Source organism: Festucalex cinctus, chromosome 16 (assembly GCF_051991245.1).
Source record: "Festucalex cinctus isolate MCC-2025b chromosome 16, RoL_Fcin_1.0, whole genome shotgun sequence".
NCBI classification, from domain to species: domain Eukaryota; kingdom Metazoa; phylum Chordata; class Actinopteri; order Syngnathiformes; family Syngnathidae; genus Festucalex; species Festucalex cinctus.
Window position 1 is genome coordinate 20,690,829 of NC_135426.1, and position 25,183 is coordinate 20,716,011.

Below are 25,183 nucleotides of genomic sequence, written 5' to 3' on the forward strand. Positions count from 1 at the left end.
GCTTTGGCTATCTGCACAAATAAAAAATGAATAATACTCAACAGAATGAAGATGTGTACATTTTGCCTCAGATGTGTTTTGGTACTCGAGGATGACTGGAACAGGTTTTGCTCTGAGGACAGAAAAGTGCTGACGTCAGGAAACAGTCCCAGTGCTAATATTTGGTTACATGGACCAGCATTGGTTATTCTGAAGTTTCTGGGAAGATTATATTGATATGGCAACGCACAGAGGCTGAAATCTGATTGGACAAAAAAAAAAAACTAACATTCACATGCACATACTGTACTAATGGAAGCAGTGAAACCGAAAGAAAAGCTATGAAATGAGAAACGTTAATACAATTTCATGGGACAACTAGAATTTAGGTTGTAAAACTTAAGTCAGTACATCAGACGGCCTTGCTGACCCTGACCTGGTTACTTGAGAAACTGAGAACTACAGCATGTGAACTCCATTTTTGTCATTTTGCATAAGGGTGATTCAAAGTTTTATGGCTGCAGTAAAATCTGGAGTATTTGTATCTTGGTTATTTACATGGCAATAAGACCTGCTTCTGAATTTATTCTTTGAACCAGCATTGATCATTTCTGTATACCTAATTTCAAATTACAAAAAAGTTTGCCAATTTTAGTTCTCGGCGGCTTGTTTGTACTTTCCAGTGTCATTTTAGCTGGAAATGATTATATATTTGTCATTTTAACATCCATAGCTACGTGTAAAACTGACGGAATGTTGAGGTGAATGCCAATTGTTGCTTCAGTTTTGCCAAAAACATTTGGGTGATGTTTTTAGTTTGGTTTCACTGGCCTGAAGGGGAAAAAAAAGATGAGTGCCACCATACAGTGGATGCCAGTTTTCCAATTCAGTGTGAGAAATGAGTTGTGGCTTAGCGTAAAATATTTTGAATCTGCACGTACGCAGCTCAGCAAAATGTGTGTGGGTGTGGAGTGGTCACATTTTATCTTTTGTGTTCACAACTGTGAGCTGAGCAGATTTTGACTCGTGCACTCACTTAACCCCCCCTAGGCAACGAGTGTTTCCAAATCAATCGGTGTTCAATTCACAAAGGAGCTACTGTAGAAGGATGAGCTCATATTTTCAAGTCATCTTGACACAAAAGTCACCGTCTGTTTATGTAAAGGTAGGGTACGCACTGAACTGGCCACAAGCCAAACAAAGGGGATCAGTATTCCAACTATTTAATCTTTCAAAATACTGCATAATTTATTTTAACATTTTTGTTTGACATGCTTCTCTATAATCTAAATTTGTTTTGTCAATCAGAAATACACTTCTAAATAACATTTAAATTCAAACCATTTCATAACATTTAAATTAAATTCAAACATAATTTCATATCATTTAAATTAAATTCAAACATAATTTCATATATCTCATTTTAGATTGGCCTCTAGCCAATGGACGCCATCTTATATTATACTGAATAGGATTTAATTCACTAATATCACCTTCAGAGAGCAATGCACCGCTACTTTTCATACCCTCTCCTCATACTTCACTGTAAACGATTATAACCTATACAGTAAGCTAAAAGTAAGTGTAAAAGTTGTGAAATGTCGTGTATGTGATAATGTCGGCCAATCTATTAATGTATTGCACATTTCCTACATAAATGTTTTGATCACTGCTCAATGTCGTCACGTCTATGAAAGACCACTCTGACGCATTACAAATGAACCGTCTGCCTCAAGTCGCAGAATATCACCGCAAATGTTCATTTTATGCTGTTTTAAGTGGGATGAAATTACAAATGAACCACAAAATATACACTTTGAACATGAAAAAGAACAAATGGTTCAATGGTGCTGCCAAAGCGAGTCTCCACGCGGTCCGGCCCAAAATGCACACAGCGCATATGTAGTGACTTGTGCTCCTATGTATTACATTGAAGGAAAAAAAAAAACCAAACAAACTGTTGAACCATCAAAACATTTTCATTTTGTGATCAAATGCATTTGAGAAATAACATCCATAAACTTGTCACAAGCCACACCAAATGACAAATAATGTTTTGACATAAAGTTATTTAATCATATTCCGCACTGGGTAATATGACCTCATTTAAGCAAGAAAATACCACAAGAAGCAACAATTAAACAACTGTGGTGTAAATGTCAAACATTCTTGAACAGGATTTCCGTGCCAAAGACTTGGCAGGTCATTAAAACAGTCTATTACCCAACATATGTTTTTCTAAAATCGCTATGAGAATGTGCATGTACTGAACTTGGAGGAAGGATGAATGCAAGTACTTGCACATGTATTTGCATTAGCTGTCCAGTCTCTTGTCTTCCTGGTGAAATGCGCAGTGCATAGTTCATTTACATTGAAGTAAAACTAGACTCCTCAAAGAAAGAGATTCCGGAATTGAAGATGATCACGATTTGGATTACAAACCTTCGCCATGGTGTTTACTGATGATTGCGCTTCTGCTATATGACAAGGTAGGATGCTGTGTTATGTCGTTGCGTCTTCTGTTTACTTTTGCGCTGAATGATCACATTATGGTTTATTTTCAACTTTTATTGGTTGCTATGTCCATTTATGTCAATCATTTGTGAAGTGACGTACGAGGTGTTCCTGTTACATAAGAAACTCAGGGTTATTCGAGGCAGGTTTCCCGAGCTAATAAACATGTTGGCAAACGATGCACTTGGCCTAATTGCGTATTTTTATACACTTCTACCATTTTAACTTTTGTGCTGTTGGGAAATGAAAATAGGGACCTCAAGGAGGCTATTTGTGGAGAAAATCAACATTATCGACCTCCTGCTCTATTTTGCTCAATTACGGGACTTGTTACTTACCGACATGTGGACCATTTTGCCAGAGCGAGTCACATATACAAGGCCTAAAGATAAGACCTAAGAAACAAGTAAAAATATTGAAGGATGTGCTCGACACATTTTGCATTTTGACTACTGTGTATTATCATTTTAAATGATTAATATTTCATTGTATAATTGGATTACAACTCCAAAATATATATTTAATAAATACAGTAATGAAGTTTTGACATTGGCAACAGCTCATTATTCCAAATAGAATTGCTTTCAGTGGGAAATTCAAACCAAATTAAAAGTTCGCCCAGCAAACTGTTCTAACATCCTACTGTCGAGATAACATTTACTTGAGCTCAACGGTCAGAGGTCACTTTGTAGCGCAGGACCAGATAAGTGGCCACTCTGATGACCGCGAAGAAAATTCCCAGGACGATGAAATCCACATAGAGCTTCGCATCCTCCACATCCAGCATGCGCAGAACATTCTCTGGGTCCTTAAAGTTACATTCCGGCTTGTCACACTCCAGATGTGGGCGGTCCATACCGTAGATGGAGAGGAGAACTCCTTCAAAGCCGTACCTAAAAGTAACAAGTGACTTGACAAGTGACGAGTGTCTGTAGATAGTGAGTTATACACATACTGACGAAATAGGTGAACTATGAGTACATTTTCACGCCGTTCCATCAAAGTCAGAAAAGGCCTGATTGGACAGGATCGGGTGGGCTGAGTTAAGAGTGGATTCATTATAAATATCTATGTTATTTTTTATGTTAACATGAAATATTTCACATGCACGACATACAACCAAATACAGCTGAAGGTACCTGACGTAGGAGACGTAAGACGTCCACTGCAGGTAATCAGGAATGGTGCGGAAAGTCACAAAGAACCCAGAGAAGAGGATGATCGGTATGGCTGTGATCGGTCCTACAAAGGTGGCAACCTGCGGGTTATAATTCCAATGCATTCATTTGTAAGGGGGGAATCTCATTTGCTATTAGTGATAAATCTACCTGTGGTGATGGGGATGCCGCCCCTACGAGCAGCCCCAGGGATTGTGCCACCAGGGCAATGGATGTGGACAAGACAAGGAAGAGAAGGAAGCGCGTAGCTTCTGCAGGCTGGCCAGTCATCCAGTAAGCTATACTACAGTACAGGACTGGACAGATCATCTAGAAAATGGATTGTGCAAATGCAATCTTAGGAATTGGGAAGGTTCTTTTTTCCATACCGCCACTATAGCATCACAATTCTAGAAACCATCAATACTGCACCAAAAAGCATTCTAACAGCATGCAACGGTGCCGTGTGAATCATCTGGAGAAGTTCTAAATCAGTATTCATACTCAGCAGACATGCTGATTATTAAAAGTATTAAAGGGAAAGTTAACCAAAAACATTTCTATACAAAAATGTTGGATGTGACCTCACTAGTCTAAACATGACACTCTGATTAATATTACCGTATATTTGTGGAATATGTGTTATGAAGAAAAATCCAACCATTTTTATCCATCTCAGGGGGCAGCCATTGTGCCACTTGCTGTCCACTTACATGTAAATTTCCCAGAGAGATCCATCCCAAAGGGATCAATAAAGTCAAGTCTAAGTCTAAGTTTGATCTCTTATACTCTGCTGCCACCTGCTGGCTTTTTTTGTAATAACTACCATTGCTTTACGCGACCTCTTCAGGTCAGAATCTGTATCAAGCCTTCTGTATGCTCTAGCATTAAAAAAAAAAAAAAAAACCTTTTTTGGTAGGGACGGACAAAATATTTGAAAAAAAACGTAGTTATACGTTTTTGGGTTTTAATGAGTTAACCGAAATACTGTATGTGATTTAGACTAGTGGGGCTGCATAGAACACACACTCTAAATGTATTGAACGTAAACGTTAAAGACAACTCAAGTGTATTTCAACAGTGGTTCTTTCGTATACCACTAGAGAACGCTTGTAACACTGTCCTATCGCCACATTTTCAGTCATATGATGAAACACTAAATCATATAAGCTTACCTGGAATGGTATGTCTGCACATGTTTTAGCCATGTAATAGGCATGTAGGCTGTACCAGGAGTTTAAGTGTTCCCTTACAAACACTGCCATTTCCAGGGGAACTGGAGGACAAAAAGGCCAATGATAGCAACTGCTCATTTCCACCTTAAGCAGTTCTGTCCGCGTATTTCTTACAGGTGAGAACGGTGGGCATCAGGGCGGCAAACATGAGGAACAGCATGGAGAAGAAGAGGAACCCGGCGTTGTTGAACGCGCGATCCGCATCGTTTCCAATGTTAAGGTAAAGCAGACCAATTAGGACTCCGATCACGATGTGGGAGATCACTCTCAGGTGGGTCAGCATCTTTAAAGCACACATGAAAAACTTTCATCCTGAAACTCCTGTCAGCAAAACGTTTATTTTCTACCGTGAATGTGTTTTATTTACCGTATCTCTGCATATGGATTTGAGATTTCTTTTAAAGAGGATGAAGAACTGTTTGAATGTACTGGTGGCAAAGTAATGTACATCAAGGGCTGACAAATCCTGCTGAAAGAATGCAGTGCAATGTTAGAATACAGTACAGCGACCTGTTGATAATTGCGGGAGATACGTTCCAGACAAACTCGACTCAACTGTGAATACATTTTTATCCAAAAGTTGTAGAGGATGATCTTACAGATTGTTCGCTAGTGGAAGAATGAGCATCTTCGGCTATGCTCTTCTTGCTGTCCTCGCAGCACTGGCTGCCTTGAGCGGCCTCAAACAACACGGCCTGCATGTCCCCATGTGTTCCCGTCGCCACCTCGATGACTGCGGGGATAAACAGCCGATAAACCCAAGACGCATTCTTACGAGCAATTGTAATGGAATGAGCTGCTTGGTATACACACTGAAATCTGCCGGATTGTAATACTTCGGGCAATGGAGGTTGAGGTTGGTCAGATGAGGGATGAGGTGGGAGACAGTGCCCCTATATATGCATTGGCCTTGACTGAGAATGTACAGCTAATGGGAAAAGAAAAAGTGTGACTACAATTTCCTCAATTTCACCCTACAGTTGAGTACCCACTTCATAGTAACAGTATCAAACTATTTATTTTTTATTTTTTTTGTGAGAACCAGTTCCCAGTTATTCCATCCCAAGAAATCATTTGTTTGCTTGCTTGTCGATTCCACTTACCGATTTCTTATGTCTGACCAAGACTTATCTTAAATATTACGAGACTAATTTACTATCACGGGTACTGGACTTTACCTTGTCAAACATCTGAAAGAGGTTCCCACTGGGCTGATGAATGGTGCAGATGATTGTCCGGCCTCCATTAGCCAGACACTTCAGGAGGGAGATAACCTGGATGGATGTTGCACTGTCCAACCCACTGAGGTGTTGGGGTTGGGGGTAGGGGGGGGAACATGTGGAATTGGCATTATGCTAAGCATGACCGTATAGTGTTGATTTTCTATTTAGACACAGCATGCATGTATAAACATCGGCGTAATCCAGTAGCAGAAACCAGCGTCATTTTGGATGCCAAACAAAAGCAGGATTTGATCCTGAAATAAAATTAAATTGATACTGAGTATCACGGGGCGATGAGATCCAAACAAAGTTCATTACAAAAGCGTTCTGGATGGCCCGTTGTCTAATGTCTACGCAGACTAAAACACAGGTATTTTCTTGTTCAGTTCTTGGTCTTCTGCCTTTCTACCTTTTGACCTTCATTAGTCAGAGAAACTCTGGAATCCATCATCTTTGTTCTCATGATATTGTTTTACTGCCTATCCCAAGGGTCAAAAGTGAACTTGGAATTTTTTATTTTTTATTTTTTTTTTTAGTTTTGCTGCTCCCTTTTCCTGGAACAATTTGCAAAAAGGTTTTAAAACTTCATGAGTTGGTCTCATTGGATGCTTTTATGGTGTTGAATTACGCGGAGGCAGCCACAGCTCTTTGTAGATGTTCAGATTTTTTAAGTTTTATGGTAGTGATCAAATTCGGACAGTAAAGTGCTAAATTCAAATTGTTCAATTTATGTGCCTAACTTTTTAAATGTGCTGCAGCCGGTCACAGTAGGTGGGACTGTTTCAAATTCCCTCTTGAACTGTGACCATGAAAGCTTGTACTAATGAAAAAATAACTACAACTAAAATTGAAATTACGTTTATAAAACTAATTGAAACCGACTATACATATCGTGAAAATGTCTTTAGTTTTTGATCTTCGCCAATATCATATCTTTCATGAGATTTCGGGGTTCATTTTTACTGCTGTACATAAGTACAGAAGAAGGAAGGTCAATGTTGTTTTGACAATTATAGTGCACTTTAAACTCATTCACTGCCACTGACGGCTATCCACGTCAAAAATCATTTTTTTTTACTGGGCCGGCAGTGAATATTCAATACATAGTGACCATTTTTGGTTTAATATTGCAGTCGACAAATACTCCACAAAACAGACAAATACTCCATAAATAAAAAAATAAAAATAAAGTGTGATGTCATACCTAATAGGCTCATCGAAGAACATGATGGGAGGATTGTTGACCAGCTCGAGAGCTATGGCCAGTCTTTTAGACTGGCCCCCCGACAGATTGTTGGTTCGCGTTTTAGCGCAGCCTGTGAGACCTAAAGCACTCAATACCTCGCTCACCTGTGACGCAGTAATGACATCATTATCCCGCCATAACAACTGACATTAATAATATGTATGAACTCATAGGGTCTTACAATTTTCTTTTTGACCTGCATGGGTTCATTTACTTTCAGATGAGCAGCCACCTATAACACAAAGAACATAAATTATCATGGATCCCCCCCCCCCCATATTTAATGAATTTACCATCATGGCCTCCTTTGTCGAGAGGTGAGGCATCAGTACATCACTCTGCATGATGTAGCATGACATCTTCTGGAATTTCTCCAAATCCCTGAGGCGACCGTTCACTAGGATTTTGCCCTTCATGCCCGTCTCCCTGTAATCCATATTATTATTATTATTATTATTATTATTATTATTATTATTATTATTATTATTTTATTATTATTGTTTTTATTTTTTTTATTTTATTTTTTTTACATTTTTTTGTATTTATTTTTTTTGTATTTATTTTTTTATTGAACTCATTCTGGGGATTAGTGTATTCTGTTGCTTTTACCTGTATCCCGCCAGGACGTTCATCATGGTGGATTTCCCAGCTCCGGAGGGTCCCATGATGCCAGTAAGCTCTTTACTGTTGAATTGTCCATACAAACTATTCAAGAGGGTTTTGAAACCTGATACAGAGGAACAAGAAGCATTTTCTGGAATAAGAAACATTTTGTGGTTGTTATAATGAACATGTTTGACTTTTCCACTCTTTAATTCTCTGTTTAAACTCCCTGATGGATATTCTTTTATTACTACAGCGGATGGTTTTGTGGGTAATTCTTTTAAAATTGCTCGGAATACGCTGGTGATTGTCAAGGACAATCTTTGTTTATTATGATGATCCTGTGGTTATTACTGAATTCCTTGGCAATTATGTTGGACATTCATTCTCTGGTTGTAATGGACAGTTTAGACTTTAGAGAATTATTATAATATATATTAGTGGTTCTCAAATGGGGTACGAGTACCTCTGGGGGTACGTGAAGGCACTCCAGGGGAGTGCGTGAGACTTTATAATATATTTAAAAAGTATATGTAAATATTTCTTTAAAAATATATATATAAGTTCAGAAAATGAATTTTATATTCAGTAGGCAATTGATTTCAGGGTCCTAAAAACCAAGCATTTCCCCCACACCAGAATGGTTTGACCCAACTTGTCCTATGCCACCTCGAATCACTTGAAAACATTTATTTAAAAATCAGTTAATTGTTTCTTTTTGAGAATAGAGCTTTACTATGATCCCAAAAGATAACACTTTATGTTGATAATAATCTGTATGTGCGCAAAGCTTTACTTATAATTAATTTATTTATTCTTTTTTTTTTTTTTTGTGAGAGCTTTTTATTTCCAAATAGTTCAAGAGACCACATAAATACAAATAGAGTTCCAGTGTTTAACAACAAATCAGACAATGATGACATGTTGGTTTTGTTTATTTTTTTCTTCAATCAAAAAGGCTTTGCGTTGGTTTAGGGGTACTGAAAAAAAAATATGTCACAGGGGGTACATCACTGAAAAAAGGTTGACAACCACGGAAATATATTATAAATGTATCCTAATTGTGATAGCTATTATTCTCTTGCTATATGATGGACATTCTTGGCTATTATGATGAACATCCCTTTGTAATTTTTGACAGTTTGAGTAAATAAATACATATATTTCATAGATCAACATAATCTTCTGTCAGTGCTACTCAGAGCCTACAGTACCTGTCTTCCTGCAACAGGGCCCCTTCTGGATGGTGTAGGACAGATCGCTGAACTCCAAGTTGACAGCAGCATGGCGTGGAAGTTGGGTGAGACGCTGGGTGTCGGTGTTGTCCACTTTCTTCATGTTGGAGAGGGAGAACAGGTTGATCCTGGGCCGCGACGCTTTGCTTTCCTCCATTTGGATGCTGCAGGCGCCCTGATTCTGCACCTTCTGGAACATGCTACAGCCACCAAGGGGGTCACAATAGCTTTTGACACCAACAAATTGTTTGTATGATGCCACCAAATTGTTTATCTCCCTCCACTACCATACATTTTATAATACAAATCTTGGAATGTCAAAATGATTTTGGCACCCACCATTCACTTCCTGTGCCTCTTATCCAGTTCATCATCGTCCGATAGCTTTATAGTTTGACATCTAATAAGGTTGTGCATCAGCTGGGATGATCTCCAAAGGCTAAACTATAATGATGCAATAAGGCTCATGAAAGATCATAGCACTTTGAAGGCTCTCATGTTGCTCTGATCTTCTAAAACCTCTTTGATATTTTCTCTTGCTACTGATCTTCCATATTACATTATCCATATTCTATAATGCTCGTCCTCATTGACGTACAGTATATCTCATCTGATTTTGGGATGAGAGATGGGGTACACGCCGGTACACCCTATTTTTACACTGATGGACCCCATTTACAGTCTTAAATGAGCCCATGGAATACACAATCTTGAGATTTGAACCAGACAGCTTGACTGCTAGGTCAACCGTGATAAACAATTGTTTATCGTGCAACATCCAATCTCATAACATTCCTTTAGGAAAACTTCTTGTCCTATCTTGTCTATCTTTACCTACATCACCAGCGATCTCTTTTTGCTTTGGGTTTACTAAAGCACAACTAACTGGTTAAATATCCAATGAAAATCCGACAAAATTAGTTAAAAGGATTATTCACATTTATAATAACCTGTAGTGTGGATTATGATGGTGCACAACATCATGCAGAATTACCCAGAACTCATGAAGCTACATAAGATTTGATGTGCATATATAAAAATGATCACATTTGGCACAGAAAAACGCCTGATACGTGCTTACTTTGCAATGTGTTGAAAAGAGCAGGTGCGATGTTGTTCCTTCCTCCTCTGGATGGAAGGCGACTCCCAAAATCTGCTGTTAACGGGAGAGCCTAAATCAAACACTTTACCAACAAATGGCTCGGTTAGAAAATGCTTTGAATGTACCCAAAACAAAAATGTTATGTGTCCGTTTTCCTGTACATAAGTCGCCCCGCCCTCATCACGCTATGAGACGCATTTCTCTTGGATCTTTCATTTGCGAGCGCTTTTGATGTATATAACGAAAGCGCACGTCAACTTGGATGCTTGAATCTTTGTTAACATTCACTATCGTTTTTATTCTTTTGAATGAAATGGAAGTCCTCATTATTGACGCTCAAAACGACCGATTTTGAATACCCACTTTGGGGGGCGTGGGAGTATTGCATGTAGCCAATTAAGGCTCCACGGTGACGGTCACACTCGCCTCACAACCATGCACACAGATTTGGGTTCGAATGCGGGCTCCGGCCGTCCTTTGTGAGCATGTTCTCCCGTACCTGCGTGGGATTTCTCCACTACGGGTTAATTAAACAGCAAAAGCTAAATTGTCCATAAGATATGTGTGACTGGCGACCAGTCCAGGGTGTACCCCTCCTACTGCCCAAAAATAGCTCCATAGCCTTCAGCAAGCCTGCAAGTGAGGATACAAGATGCTCCAAAAATATTGCTTATTTTATTTTATTTTATTTTATTTTATTTTTACACTATGGTGAAAAAAGTTAGGCTCCATTATCCTCTATTTTGAAAAACTGCTAACTTTTTGCCAAAATGATGCTTTTTTTTTGTTTGTAATTTTTTCAAGTGCACAGTGATCGTAACTGAAATTTTTCTGTCCAATCTTATAAGTCGGATCATATGTAAGTCGAGGTACTATTGTTATGATAGATGAGTGGAAGTTGTCTGACATCAAAGCAGGCATTTGTGGAACATGACCTTGCAATTGAGTGTCCGCATGAATTTCATCTAGTTTCTTTCGTGCTTGTTGTCCTTCAGATGCGGGTAACTAGAGGTTATCCCAGCTGACCTTGGGTGAGAGACAAGGACTGGACTCGTATCAGCCAATCACAGGGCACATATTGACAAACCATTCACAGCCCCGCCGTATGAACTCCATAACCAATTAAAACAGATGACGCCGGTCGTCTGAACCTCCTCAACTGCTTCTGAAGATAAATCTCCACCTCCCATTGAAATTGTATTGCGGACAATAGTTGTACTGGTACTGTTGTTGACTAAAGCTGCTGTCACTCATTAACTCTTCCAAGTCATACAAACTTTACCTAGCGTTGCTGAGGTCAGCTGATGTCTTCTCATCTGACGTTTCATTGACATTCGCCCCTATTAAGACACCAGTCAGTTATGTCACTTGGCAGCCTGCTATTAACCAACATAGTAGGCTAATTTTATGAATGAGAGTACAGATTCCTGAAAAATTAAGTACAGAACCAAAGTATTGGTGCATACAGATCTTACTCTATGCAGTACAGCATAGCTCTTTATTTTACATAGTCAAGAACATGAACATTTGTACACTTCTACCATTTTGTCAGAAACAAGAATGCATAAAGTCTTTGGCGACATAACACGTATTAACACATAAATATAACTTAAATACCGGTACATCCATTTTTATATAAATAGCTCATCTGCAAGTGTCTATTTACACATGGCATTCGCAGTCCATCTCAACGCCACTTGGAGTGCACTGACATGTTCAAAAATGTCAAATGTGACATTTACAAAAAAAGGAACTACATTTGTGATAAGGCATTCACAATCCAGATGCTTTCTTGTGTGTATTTGAGAAAGAGTCCTGTGAAAAGGGGGCACTCGTGGGCGTACACCAGACGTGACGCAGTCGGCAATGTCACAAAAGCACCACAAAAAAAAAAAAAAAAAAAAAAAACTTGCACAATGATCTGTGACGTTTATCAAACACATGATAAGAGATAACACACACATACACACTGCACAACTTCCAGAGATTCTCCAAAGGGTCGTCGGTGTTCCAAAAGCCATTTTAATAACAATCGACATCATGACATTGATTAGGTCAATGACACCAGACAGATTGGCATGTTTCACCTTAGCAAGCCTTTGAACAGATTAGTCTTAAAACTAGTGAACCGGTGAGTATTGCCCTGTGTCCCCATGATTCCAAAGACAACCTTGGGAAATACATCCACATTAGACAGTTTGGGAAAGTATTGCGGCCATAGCGAAAAGAATAAAAAGAATCTCAATAAAGTTGTAATGTTAGAAGATACAGCGCATATTTGTTGGTGAAAAAGTCCTAGTGCGTTCTAAGAATAATATGATTGTAAAGCCAGAATTTAAATTCCTACACCAACAAATGTGACTTCTTGAGTTTAAAATGTTAAAACTGGTTCCTAAAATGTTCTCATCTTCTTATGATAGATTATAGGCATATTTTGGGTTCAAAAGTCATAATGGTGAAAAATTGTGATATGAGAAGATCATAATGATACAAGAATAAAGTTGTAATATTAAGAAGTAAACGGACAATCTAAATCCCCACGCAAACAAATGCAGCAGTTTAAGATTAAGAAAAATAAAATGAAAAAAAAAAAAAAACACCTAATATTCTGACTTTCTAATGTGATTAAACACATATTTTGGGGTGAATAATTATAATGCTGATAAATTGTCGTATTACGAGAATAATATGGTAATGTCACGAGAAAAAAGTTGTAATTTCATGTAATGTAATCATGTTACAAGATGGAATTTTCTGTCATGCTAGGCATATTTTTTAGCCGGTGACTCGTAACATTACAAAAACAACATTGTAACGTCACAAGAATCAAGTTGGAAAATTGAGAAAATCAAGAAAAAGAATGTGTTGCAAAGAATTTAACAAGTAAATGCTTCATTTTGAATCCAACAACACTGTGACGTGTCCTTATAATGCCACAGTGAATTATTCGCCATTGCAACCTCAGTGTTATAACAACTCAGATTTATGAACTTTTTTTTTTTTTTTTTGCTCTTAATATGACTCGATTTTCCTTCTCACCATTACCCCCTCACTCATCTTCTCCACGGGGGACTACAAAGAATATGAAAAACCACGCAAAGTAAATCCCTCCATTTGTCACGTATTGACAGGTAATTGAACCTTATGTGAAATTGTGTGGCAGACACATGCTCCGCTCACATTTATTTTGAAAGTGGAGACTGCGCAAGCTCCTCCTCTCCCCCTAAATCCGTCCTTGCTGTTTGCCGCATATGACTGTAAAGATTAGGTCAGCCTTAATAAACTGCCGCCAACCCCAAAGTCCTGACTTGTGGGGAGAACTTATGAAACACGTGAATGGGCCTAATATTTCCACATTGTGGAATATTACACCCGGAATGCAAATTCTTAACACTGGGCCATATTACCACATTGTCATATTCATTTACAAGCATTTTTGTTTTGCTTTGCTTCGATTTACCTGACAATAGTCAAATCCAGATTTATACGGGCAATCATAATTGCGTTATTGTTTTTCTTTGTCATTCATTTCATCAAAGTGAAGGCATCACATAGGATCCCGAATTTGATTGAAGTTAATTTAATTTTCTTTTTTTCATATTTAAATTATTTCTGTATTTCATTTAGTTTGTATTAAATTTGAATATTTTTGTAATTTTTTGACTTATTTTTTATTTAATTTTACCCATTTATTTTCTCATGTTAGTGCACTCTAATTTAATTGGCCTTTCTGTTATCCAATGCTCATCACTGCCATCTAGGTCACTGGAGTGGCATAACATCCGCTTTAACTTCAATTCGCATCCAGTTTAAGGTCCATGCACTAGTACACTGTTGACGCTGGTAAGACAAACCAGTGCACTAGTAGTGCTGTCTAACAAGTAAGTAGCACCAAAAGGGCCAGCTAGTGAAGACAGTACATGGACCTCAAGCTTTATGTTTGAACACTGTTCGAGCATTTATTAGATGTCTTTGCACAGCATTTTACTATGAAGTTTTTATAGCATACTAGTAGGCCACAATTGGCACTAGTAGTGGAAAAAATATTGCTCGTAAGACCAAGTTCTTCCACTGGTTGGATGTACTGACTTACTAGTGAGGACAAAGAGCATATTAGGACATGGACTCTAAGCTGGCTATCGAGGAACTTAAATAAATGCTCAAAGGACTTTTCCCACCTTTTTTCACTTTTCATTTTATGAGAAGTCTACATTCTTGGAAACAGCTTTTCTTGGATTGACCTAGCACGATCTGGCCTTGGTCGAGATCGACCAAATGCTCTTTGTTATATCTTAAAAAGCATCCAAAATGTGATCTGACATGACTCTGGCACTGAGTGCAACGTGAAGGCTGAATCAAGAATTTGGGGCGTTTGATCAGCGAGGCGCAGGGATGGAGCTGAAGACAAGCTTTCGTCCTTACATTAACAGGATTAAGAAGTCCGAACTGAGGTTGATTAGGTTGTCCGTTTATGAAAAAACATTGTCAGGGTGGTGGGTCACTCAAACTAAATGTAACAATGAACCCGAAAAGTAAAGAGGCACAGCAGTGATCCAGGTGAAGTGTACTGTAATACCAGACAAATACATTAAGAGATAAATTACCAAAGATAGAATTTTGGGGTGTGGGTGGGGTCACTCATCCGTAACTATAGGGGCTCCTCGGATTAATCGGCGATGAGTCTTCTCTGCCGCTCTGGCCGATCAGCTGATAAAGTCGGTGACTGAGGTTCTGTACTTGGCAGGTTCCCAGTACACATCCCACTCGCATCAGCTGGGCGTGGTGGGGGTAGTGGTGAGCCCCCCGGGAGCCAGGGTGGGCGTGGCGGCGGGCCCTCGCCGGCCTCCCGTGGACCCCCAAACGCTGGTCGGGTCTGGCCCAGGCCAGACTGCGGTTGCTTCTTTTCACCTTAGGGGGCTGTCGGTTTCTGAGCGGCCATTTTGAGGGCGGACTGGCGGTGTTGGTTTGGGCCCCAGGAACCACCAATGGATCCACTTCGGATTCAAGTAGCTTATTGAGATGGTCCAAGCTGAGGAGAAAAGGCAAATAATGAGTAAAATGTCAATATTCATAACAGAGAAATAGAACATTAATCTAAATCAATTTTTTTTTTTTGCTGTTGTTAAGTGTGACTGGCAACAAAAAGAAAATAATTACGAGCAACGTTGCTTTGCTTTTGTTATTTTGAGCAACATGTTTTTAATGAGCGTGTTTTTCAGTCACTCCAAGGTCTTCCAATAAAAGCAATTCCCAGCGACTTCTTGAAAATGAACAGGCTTTACGCTAATATTCTTCCGGGAAATATACCGCGTCTGAGCTCTTAGGGTTTGGGCAAATGAACACCAGGCTAATTAACCTGTTCCAGTATGTTACATTGCGGCGTACAAGCTGACATCCAATTTAGCAAACACGGTCCAGCCATCTGTTCAGTGTTTGACAAACACAGTAGAAGCTTTTCACTTTTTTACTGTTCCCCCTTCTATGTTTGTGCAAAACAGTGGGACCAGTAAATCCAGCAGTGTGCCGTTGCCTGGCAGCCAATGGATGACGAGGGAAGAAATATCTAAATAGTGAGGAATCCCAAAATGTAATTAAATAAATAAAAAGTGTGTTCTCACGTTTTGATCGTATTAACAAGCAGAGAACAAAATGAAACCTGTGAGGACGTGAGGCACATCACGAGTCTCCTGCAACCTCGTGGATTCCATGCTGAAACGTGAAGCTGTCATGGAGTTTATTTTAGCTGCTTGTAGCTACGGTGGCACAGACTGAATAAATATTTGTGGCATCTTGAGCGCAAAATTTCCAAGACGGAGCTGATGAGCCACAACCACATCACTGCATGCTACACGTACTGTACATTTCAAATGGAAAAAAATGAATCTTAAATCCTTGCAATGTGGATCATTCAGGATGCTTATTCTAATGTTTCTCCTTTAATCAATCATAAAAGCAAATTAATACATTATGAACAAAATGATGGGAATTTTTTTTTTAAAAAACCTACAAATACACTTATTGCCTTTAATAATGGCCATCCTCCAATAAACATCATGCTCCAATTAGTCATCTATTTAACCGTCCATTTTATACTGTGGGTCAAATTGAACCACTGATCATGTTTATCTTTCCTTTTATATTGCAGGTCAAAATGGCCCGTTTTTATCACTGAACCTTCACTTATATTGTAACTTGGGTCAAAATGACCCTTTTCTATTTTTAAACCGTCTTGTAGGTCCAATTGAACCACTATTACCATTTAACTCGCCTGTTACACTGAATTTTGGGTCAAATTGATCAATTTTGAATGTTGAATGCTTTTTTTTATATATATATTGCAGGTCCAATAAACTTTTTTAATATACACTTTTAACCTATCCAAATTATAAAATGCTAATAATATTAAAATCACAAACAATGCAATAAAAAGTTTATACTATAAACTAAACTATGCTAATACTTTAAAATTGTTATATCTACAAAAAAAAAAAATCCTCACACAGTGGATCTATTAAATATAATTTTCAATCAGTATTTCTTATCGCAGCATTGATTCCAATTAAATGTTAACAAAGGTTAGTCTTAATGGCTGGGAAATGTGTCGTATTAATTTTTAATCCCCGGCTGTGGGGAAACAGTAGTGAGCTTGTTGTTAGCGCGGCGCGCCAGAAATAAGGGAAAGGTTATTTATTTTGAAAGACTCTAATGAGTGGCCTTGTTTTCATAACCACAAGCTAGCGTGAGATTTATTTTGTACAAACCAGACTGCATGTCCATACTATATTATGTATTTTCTCTATGTACACTAACATTTTTAGATTTAACTTTTATTAACTCAATTACAGAAAGCATCCATCCATCCATTTTCTTGACCGCTTATTCCTCACAAGGGTCGCGGGGGGTTCTGGGCTGGCTCTGGGCAGTAGGCGGGGTACACCCTGGACTGGTTGCCAGCCAATCGCAGTTACAGAAAGCACCAATCATCTATTGAGAGTAAGCGATTTTTAAATTAATAGTAACGACATCTACCGCTACATATGGAGGTGCCAGGTGACATAATAAAGGTAATTACAGTACCCAATAATACCATTGTTGTTCTTGTTCCTGACAGGAAAAAAAAGAAGCATCTTTTTGAGGTGATGTATATATTTATTCAATTGTCTATTATAGAGTTGACATTTGCTACCAAAGCCAATGTTTATTTATCCAATTCTAATAGCGGACAATCAGATGATCATAATTAGGTTAAAAAAAAAAGAAAGAGGTATTTATTTGAGGTAGGGCGTTAATTTATCCAAGCGTCTATCATAGTGTAATCCTCTGGAAGAGGAAATGTTTTAACTCCACGTGCACAGAGGCTAATTTGTTAACAGTATGAAAATCATGTAAGCAAAAAGTGGCTATTCTGAGTGTGGCGTTTATTTATTCAGGTGTCTATTAAAAAGCAGTCTGCTGTTGAGCCAACTTCTTTACCAAGACCAATTTGTTAACAAATGTGATTATTTATGATGTTTAAGTAAAAGAGGAGGTATCTATTTGAGGCGGGGCATTTAATTATTTAAGTGTCCACTATGCAACTCCACCTCAACCAAGGCCAATTTTGTCACAAAACAATTTCCTTTTTTTCATTGTCATTTTTTTTCTTCTTAATGCTGTATCTGTACTGAGCTTTCTGTGTGGAACGGAAATCTGCTCTTTTCAGACCTTTGTAAAGTGAGGGGATTTAGGTCTCAGCCATTAATCCACATTGGAATTTTCCCACCTGTTTTGTCATTGTTTACACCCCACTTTGACTTTAAGCCCGGGTGCAGTTTGATGGCCCCAACGGAGCCATTCATACATCCCTGGCGTGGAAACATGCAACAATAATAATATAACATTGGATCCCCCAAAGAGTAATGTTCTTGGTTTCAGTTGATGAAATCGCAACCGGTCAGAACACAAATAAAACCGAAAGAGACGAAAGGCACGTGCCGGCTGCATGGGTCAAATGTGTTGCGACACACTTTTTCAACAAGCCAGTCCGTGTCATTCATTTATTCTGTTCCTCGAGTAAATATTTAGTCAAGAGTATCCGTCAGCTCTGAACCTCACACAGTTCCAAATGCTGTGTGAAAAAATATTAACTGCGAAAAGAAGAAGAAGAAGAATGTTTGGGCATGATTGTAAACTTTTACACATCTTCTGTTTTGAAGCCAATGGCTTCATGAACTTCAAGTTCAGGAATTTGAACTGTAAAGCCTGATCTCCACTAAAGCCATATTTAACTTGAGCAGCTCAACCTGCCTTTTCTCTTCCATGTTATGTAAAGTGACATAGCTTTTTCCCCAAAGCCTTTTTTTGCATCGTGTCCTTATCAGAAGAAGCGCAGACGTCCGAGCTCAGGCATGCTCAGCATCTGTGCGAAGTGTTAAAAAAAAAAAAAAGAATGAAGCCACCCCTTGTCATTATCAGTCAGCTTAGCGTTTGAACAGAACAGATCGTGCTCTGTGGGACAATGTGCTATCCTAATGAAAGCCAGACGTGACATGAGAGGTGGGGGAGTGACTAATTGCATGCAGATCTACATTGTAGATCATAGTTGAGCCTTCATGGAACTGTACAGAAAACAAGTCAAAAATGCAGTTCATAACATGCAACAAGTTTCTGTGGGAACTATGTGGTGGAAATGCAGTTCTCAGGACTTGTTGAAGCTCCCTCTTGAGCAATTGTCTCATATTAATAATAATGTACGTGACTTGGACTATTTTACCACTCTGAGAGTGAATTCTAGATTTATATATATATATATATATATATTTTTTTTTTTTTCTGTGCAGTTTTGCAAGAGCCTCTCTACTGAACGTCTACTGAAACAATCCAGAGCGAATTCCAAACTCTCCAGTAGAGGGCAGTCACACACTGAATCATTAGCATTCCTTTCTGTATCATCACACAGATGTTGGTGCCTTCATCCAGTGCGTGTTCGAACGAGCAGAAGGATGGAAAAGTACAGGTGTCACCCGGTGCAAGTCAGTCGCATAATAATCTCCTGCTGGTATGTTCCCATTAGGACAAACTGGTTTTCCTTGCCCGGTTATGGAATCATGCAAGATTACAACACAAGTAAGCATCTTCATCAAACACTATAAGAGTGTATAAAATAACCATTACCAGTCTCAATTGTGCACTGTTATCCACCCAAACAGAGTAGACGTCACCCTGCTTTGGTTGCCAACTAAACGCAGGGTAAGCCTACGTATAAAATAGACAAACTTTTTCACCCACATTCATCTATGGATAATTTACATGACCACTTTGAGAATGTGGGATGAGCCAGAGTTGAGAGGCGGGCACACCCTGGATTTGTTGCCATCTCGAGCCTGGGAGGCGAGTCTATCTACATGAAGATGATACTCGGGGGTCTTTCCGGTTATGCTTTTCTTTTGTCACATTACTTTTGTAATAACTTCACATAGGAAGGCCGGAGCAGAAATTCAAACCGGAGCCTCTTGACTGGGAAGCAGCAATGGCAACAACTATAGGCATTCTGCATTTACATTTACATTTAAATTTACAGTAGACTATGTTACATTTATTTTTTTCCCTCGCTTTTATTTGCTGAAAAAGAAAAATATTCCCAATCACACTTTTGAATGAAACCAGTAACATTTCTGCATATATCTTAGCATTTTAGCAGAGAGAATGTTTTTTCATTTGACCTTGCAATCACTGCTATATATCTGTAAGAACAGTAGGCCTATCAAAAGAACGAGATAAAAAGTCACAAAACAACTAGATAAAACACTGTTCCACTTTGCCTAGCTTGAGCCACACCAGTTAAAACGTTAAAGTAATAAAGTAATTGAATATGTAATCATTAATTTTAGCACTGTTTGGCACTATTTTATTATGTTAAATTAACAAGTGGTCGGCGCATTAATACACAAAATGTGACGAGGTTGTAGGATGTTTAACGGCAGTTTTAAGTGGCGTTTCTCCTCCAATTAGAAGCCAGGAAACACGTCACATCTTCTTACCTGAAGAGTTCCTCCGCCAACAGCAATTGGAAGCACACCAGGCTGATACAACAGACCGTAAAGGTGAGAGGGGAGCGCATCTCCGGGACAAGGTATAGCCGCCTCACGCGCTCTGGTAAGACGGGGGCAGAATGAAGGTGGTGGGCTGGGTGACACCACACCGGTTCAGGGACTATTGGATCCCAAAAAAGGAAGAAGAAAAAAACAACAGCAACAACAAAAATGTGGGATAAAGTGCAAACAAAAAAAAAAAAGTTGATGACTGGTTGAACTATTTCCAGGCTAGGTAGGGAAAAGTGCAAACCTTTGAGGGGGAGAAAAAAAAAAGTTGATTAGTCAAGGGGGAAAAAGTGCATACAGCTTCCTAAATAAAATACAAGCTCGTGTTAAAAAATTCCATTCACCGTCTTACCTTCAATGAGTGTGATTGAGGTGCTGCCGCTGCTGTTGAATTCAAGTGGTCAAGATCAAGTTCTCTGAGCGCCTTTCCGTGACATTTGCAGGTTTAAATAGGGAGTGGGCGGAGTTGAAAAACAGGGACGTGCAGAGTGGAGGGGCTCTGGGTGCCTGCACACCTGCCCCTTTTCTGCTTTGCCAAAAGTGTCCCTTTGTCAATTTTTATTTGATAATATTGTGAGAAAGCCTGTGTGTGCCAAAGTCTGCCAAAAAACAATGCATAAAAAAGTAATTTAGGAATTTAGGAGTATTATAGCCAGCGTGTGAATGAGAGGATTTACCTCCACACACAGACACACATTTTCAGCCAATAAAATGATTAAATTCCTTTTTGATATCCCGTTACACAGACACAACAGCTGTTTTGATATACAGTACAGTACACAATGACACTGGTCATGGCTGCATAGCTGATCTACCATTTAACAATCAAGCTACTGTATGTAAATTGAGTCATACTGTTACATGTTAATAATGTAGACAAGTTACGTCAAATTAATTGGAGATGTCTGGAGATGGAGATGTCTGACGTCAAATCAAAGCCCGAAGCACATGCTGATATTACGACCTCCCTACCTAACCTGACACTCGCTGTTTTTCATTGCAGTAACGTATGTATGAAAACTGCACCTAGGGTTTTAATAGGCCTCAGAGGATTTCAAATTGGGCTCTGGCTCTCTTAAGTTTCGAAATGACTGACATTTAAAAAAAAATAAAAATGCTCCATGAATACTGTTTTGCTTAAAACGCAAAACTAATTTATTAGCTTGTTTGTGTGTGTGTGTGTGTGTGTTTTTTTTTTTTTTGTTTTTTTTTTTTTTAGGACTAAGGAAATCAGTAAGTATTTACATTTAACTGAAAATCTGAGGATTTGGGCTAATACAGTCAGAAATGTTGTTTTTGTTGTCACTTTACATACAGTTTTAAACTACCTTACTTGAATCCTGCTTGCTTGCTTGCTTGGTCTTCTGGTTGATTTCTCATCTATTTAGCAGTCAGGAACACAATCTTTAATTAGATATAATGAAAGAAAAATAACAATTTTATCTAACTAAAGATACAGACACAGAATAATATTTTCCTCAAGTATTACTGTATTGTCCTCCCATAACCATCATACGTGCCGTTACTATGGAAAGATTTGAAGCTGATTCACAAGCTAAAATACCATCCTAATATATCATATTATTCATCTAAACAGGTGCCATGCTACTTATGGCACCTTGTAAATATGAGGTATTTCTCTAAAAGGTTGCATTAAGATGGTAAATGGGTGTGTTACGAAATCATTGCAAAGAATGAACCTATGCAACCTTCTCAATAAAATCACCCAATTTAGCCCACATTTCTCCCAAAGTATGTACTCCAGAATAATCCTCACGCTTATTTATCGTTTACGGCAAGTCAAGTGGTCCAGACACACCTACATTCCCACCACGTAGCATCATTGATGACCTGGACATTTTTATTTCTACGCTATCTGCAACAGATGTAAACTCTGAGAACTCCTCTGTTGGCTAACTTGGCTTGGGAGGAAATTTTCTAAACAAGCAACCAGTGTACGACCGATGGCTTGACACATTCACTAATAACATAGCCAATCGGGTCATGCCTTGATTGTGCAACATGTATTCATTCCCAAGCAGAGTTGTCACTAGTGTTTTTTTCCTGGTATTGGGACGACCTTTGGCTGTGCGTCCTCGTGAAAAACAATAACAGAGTTTGGGACGAATCAAAACAGTCTCCATGAGGAATTTAAGAATGCAAAGTTAATGCAACTTTTTGGGGCGCTCAAAAATATGTCACTAAGCACCAAGAGGTATGACAGTTCGTACGTATAATTTTTTGCCCATGTGTAAAAGCACGGTGTTGGTGTTTTATGATCCTCCCAGTTGAAAGTCTTTGGTCAGCATCCTGTGGCATCTATTTGCACTTACAAACTAATGTCAAGTTGTCTTGGATTTTCACTTTTGCGCAAATAACCCACACAAGGCCCATTTAGTAAAAGTCTGTGGTCCGTGCAGCCAACAACATGCTCAATCATGCAATGCAGAGTGATAGGATTGGGTTAGATTATTTAATGCTTGCTATTATCGCGTTACAGCTTATTCTCTGCCCAGGCATTCCTTTGATCGCCTTGAATATTTTCCCATGTGTCTTGATCTTGACATGTTAATCCAAGGTTTGGCTTCGATGAAAAAGATTTTGATTTGGGTTTGTATCTAAGCTTTTATGTCGCCCTGTTTCAATCTTGTTCAAAATTGCATTCCTGGCCCCATTTTACGTCATGCTTGCCATTTTACTTCTAATATGTAACTGAAGTTCGCTTTGTAGGTTACAAAAATTATATTGTATCTTTTTCTTCCTTTTTTTGTGCTCAAGCTGCTTCACTTCCCTGAATCCCCCCAAAGAAAATACACCTCATACTAGTGATGTAATGGGCTTCGCGTGGTCGTCTTCTCAAAAAATAATAATTTGCTATTAACATGCTTTGAGGCTAGTTTAGCAGGTATTATCATTTTTTATATATTTTCATCAAGCTGTTACACCTACGGGGAGGCACGGTGGATGACTGGTTAGCATTTCCACCTCCGAGTGCTGAGGACGCAAGATCGAGTCCGGGCTGCAGTTTGCATGTTCTCCCCGTGCCCGCGTGGGTCTCCTCCCACATTCCAAAGACATGCATGGCAGGTTAATTGGACGCTCTGAATTGTCCCAAGGTGTGTTACTTTGTGAGTGTGAATGTTTGTTCATCCTGTGTACCCTGCGATTGGCTGGCAACCAGTTCAGGGTGTACCACGCCTACTGCCTGAAGCCGGCTGGGATAGGCTCCAGCACCCCTGTGACCCTTGTGAAGAGTAAGCGGTTAGGAAAATGGATGGATGGATGGATGGATGGATGGATGGATGGATGGATGGATGGATGGATGGATGGATGGACGGATGGATGGATGTTACACCTACCTGAAGTCCTCTCACTTGTGCAGTAATATGAATGTTTAGGCCACGAGTGTCCTCCCAAAAATCAATTGATTTGGCCATCCAACAAAACTTAATGCAGTTCTGCTTACTTTTAGGCTTTAAAGCAACATAGCAGAGGTTCACTGTACTTGAATTAAAATGTATTACTGATCTTTATGCTGCACTATGCCTATTCATTGATTGGTTGCCTCTCCATGAAATCGGGTCACCTTTTTAGACCCGTGACCCATTTATGTAAGAGTCCCCCTGGCATGGGTGAATCGGGTCCCGATCACAGAGGACTTCCCGCCCCGGTTTGATCTCTCAGTTGCGCGCCGGTTCGACTTTCTTTTTGTGTCCGGCGGCAATTAGCGCACATTAGAAGAAGGGGGACTTCTGTGGAGCCGACACACAAAAGGTTCTGATGGCGCCGCTGGAGGCGGCGCCATGTTTTACATCTCACCAAAACGGAGTGAGATCAAAGAGCAACGTTTATTATTGGGTTCTGTTGTTTCTCATGTTTTTGACTGAGTCACGCTGAGGCATGCTTTTCAATGTTGCGTAAATACGACAACAAAGTAGTGTTGTCTCATCAAAGACACATCCCCTTCTTTATTGAATGATATACATTTTTAAAGAGATCGATGGGAGACATTTTCGCTCAATGTTCGGAACTCTTGTTTCGATGCTATTGTCATATTGAATAAAACAATGTTGGTGTTGCCAACTTCCCATGGCTCTAACTTCATTAGACCTTGTTCAGACTGAATCAACAGCACTAATGAGATTGATGCCTGAAACAAGAAGGAAAAGATATTTGTATACACCACCAATGGCAGAAATCACAACAGTTATTTGAGCCACAAATGGCTCAATACTATTACGTACCTGGTTTAATTAGAATTGGTATTTAAACGTCTTCTTCTTTATGCTGTTCACATTTTGACATTACAACTATTGCAAGGCTTTTAACTGGAGGTGACCAGGGAAGTGGGCAAAAAAAAAGGGAAGGATAGTAGGTTAGAATGAAAGAAGATAGGGGAAAAATGGTATGAAAGGAAGCAGTAAGGAAGTAGGAAAGAAGAATGGTGGATGCAAGGTAAGAAGGAAGGAAATGGCTCCTTCCCACTTTTCGGGATTCCACCAAGTCAGCATAGACGACATGGCCTTTAACCCTCATTTGAATCCTAAAGCTTAATTTGAATTTACAAGATTAAACTACTCTACAGTGCATATTTGAATACAGTTTACATGTTTGTTTGTTTTCGTTTTGTTCATAAAAGGCAAATGCATACCTACTTTTGTCCCAAACTGTATAATTGACATTTGACACTACAATGTGTTAATTAATAGAGAGAAAAAATAGTTTAGTTCCAATTCGCAGTCCATTATTGTACTCGGCACCTTTCCTGAGTCATCAGTGCAACACTGGGCCAACTGCCATTTCCAAGATG

The 25,183-nt window shown here is 39.1% G+C and overlaps 2 protein-coding genes across 4 annotated transcripts; both read right to left on the bottom strand.

Moving 5' to 3' along the window:
* Positions 1 to 1,939: 1,939 nt before the first annotated feature.
* Positions 1,940 to 10,470, bottom strand: LOC144004066 (ATP-binding cassette sub-family G member 4-like). 3 transcript variants are annotated; one of them, XM_077500979.1, is made up of 16 exons: positions 10,274 to 10,470; positions 9,532 to 9,636; positions 9,172 to 9,392; positions 7,964 to 8,081; positions 7,648 to 7,780; positions 7,536 to 7,586; positions 7,313 to 7,458; positions 6,064 to 6,187; positions 5,699 to 5,813; positions 5,485 to 5,618; positions 5,253 to 5,351; positions 5,000 to 5,168; positions 4,826 to 4,926; positions 3,822 to 3,980; positions 3,629 to 3,751; positions 1,940 to 3,382 (listed from the first exon to the last, which is right to left on the bottom strand). In XM_077500979.1, exons 2-16 carry the CDS (start codon positions 9,564 to 9,566, stop codon positions 3,161 to 3,163), a joined length of 1,950 nt encoding a protein of 649 aa, XP_077357105.1. In that variant the 5' UTR covers positions 9,567 to 9,636; positions 10,274 to 10,470; the 3' UTR covers positions 1,940 to 3,160. The 3 variants fall into 3 exon arrangements, with proteins under 3 accessions (XP_077357105.1, XP_077357104.1, XP_077357107.1); XM_077500978.1 differs by having other exon boundaries at positions 5,253 to 5,354; XM_077500981.1 differs by lacking the exon at positions 9,532 to 9,636 and having other exon boundaries at positions 5,253 to 5,354.
* A 1,279-nt stretch (positions 10,471 to 11,749) lies between these two features.
* adm2a (adrenomedullin 2a) lies at positions 11,750 to 20,824 on the bottom strand. Its single transcript, XM_077500666.1, has 3 exons — positions 20,726 to 20,824; positions 20,314 to 20,617; positions 11,750 to 15,323 (listed from the first exon to the last, which is right to left on the bottom strand). Exons 2-3 carry the CDS (start codon positions 20,391 to 20,393, stop codon positions 14,933 to 14,935), a joined length of 471 nt encoding a protein of 156 aa, XP_077356792.1. The 5' UTR covers positions 20,394 to 20,617; positions 20,726 to 20,824; the 3' UTR covers positions 11,750 to 14,932.
* Positions 20,825 to 25,183: the final 4,359 nt, after the last annotated feature.

Bases quoted from the DNA above. Each gene is read 5' to 3' on its own strand.
- LOC144004066 (XM_077500978.1), bottom strand. From the start codon at position 9,566: ATGATGAACTGGATAAGAGGCACAGGAAGTGAATG. The intron at 5,619-5,698 runs GTGTGTATACCA...TTATCCCCGCAG, and splicing joins TTACAATCCGGCAGATTTCA to TCATCGAGGTGGCGACGGGA. The intron at 3,981-4,825 runs GTAAGCTTATAT...TCCATTTTCTAG, and splicing joins GTGCAGACATACCATTCCAG to ATGATCTGTCCAGTCCTGTA.
- adm2a (XM_077500666.1), bottom strand. From the start codon at position 20,393: ATGCGCTCCCCTCTCACCTTTACGGTCTGTTGTATCAGCCTGGTGTGC. The intron at 15,324-20,313 runs GTAAGAAGATGT...TTTTCTCCTCAG, and splicing joins TTGGCGGAGGAACTCTTCAG to CTTGGACCATCTCAATAAGC.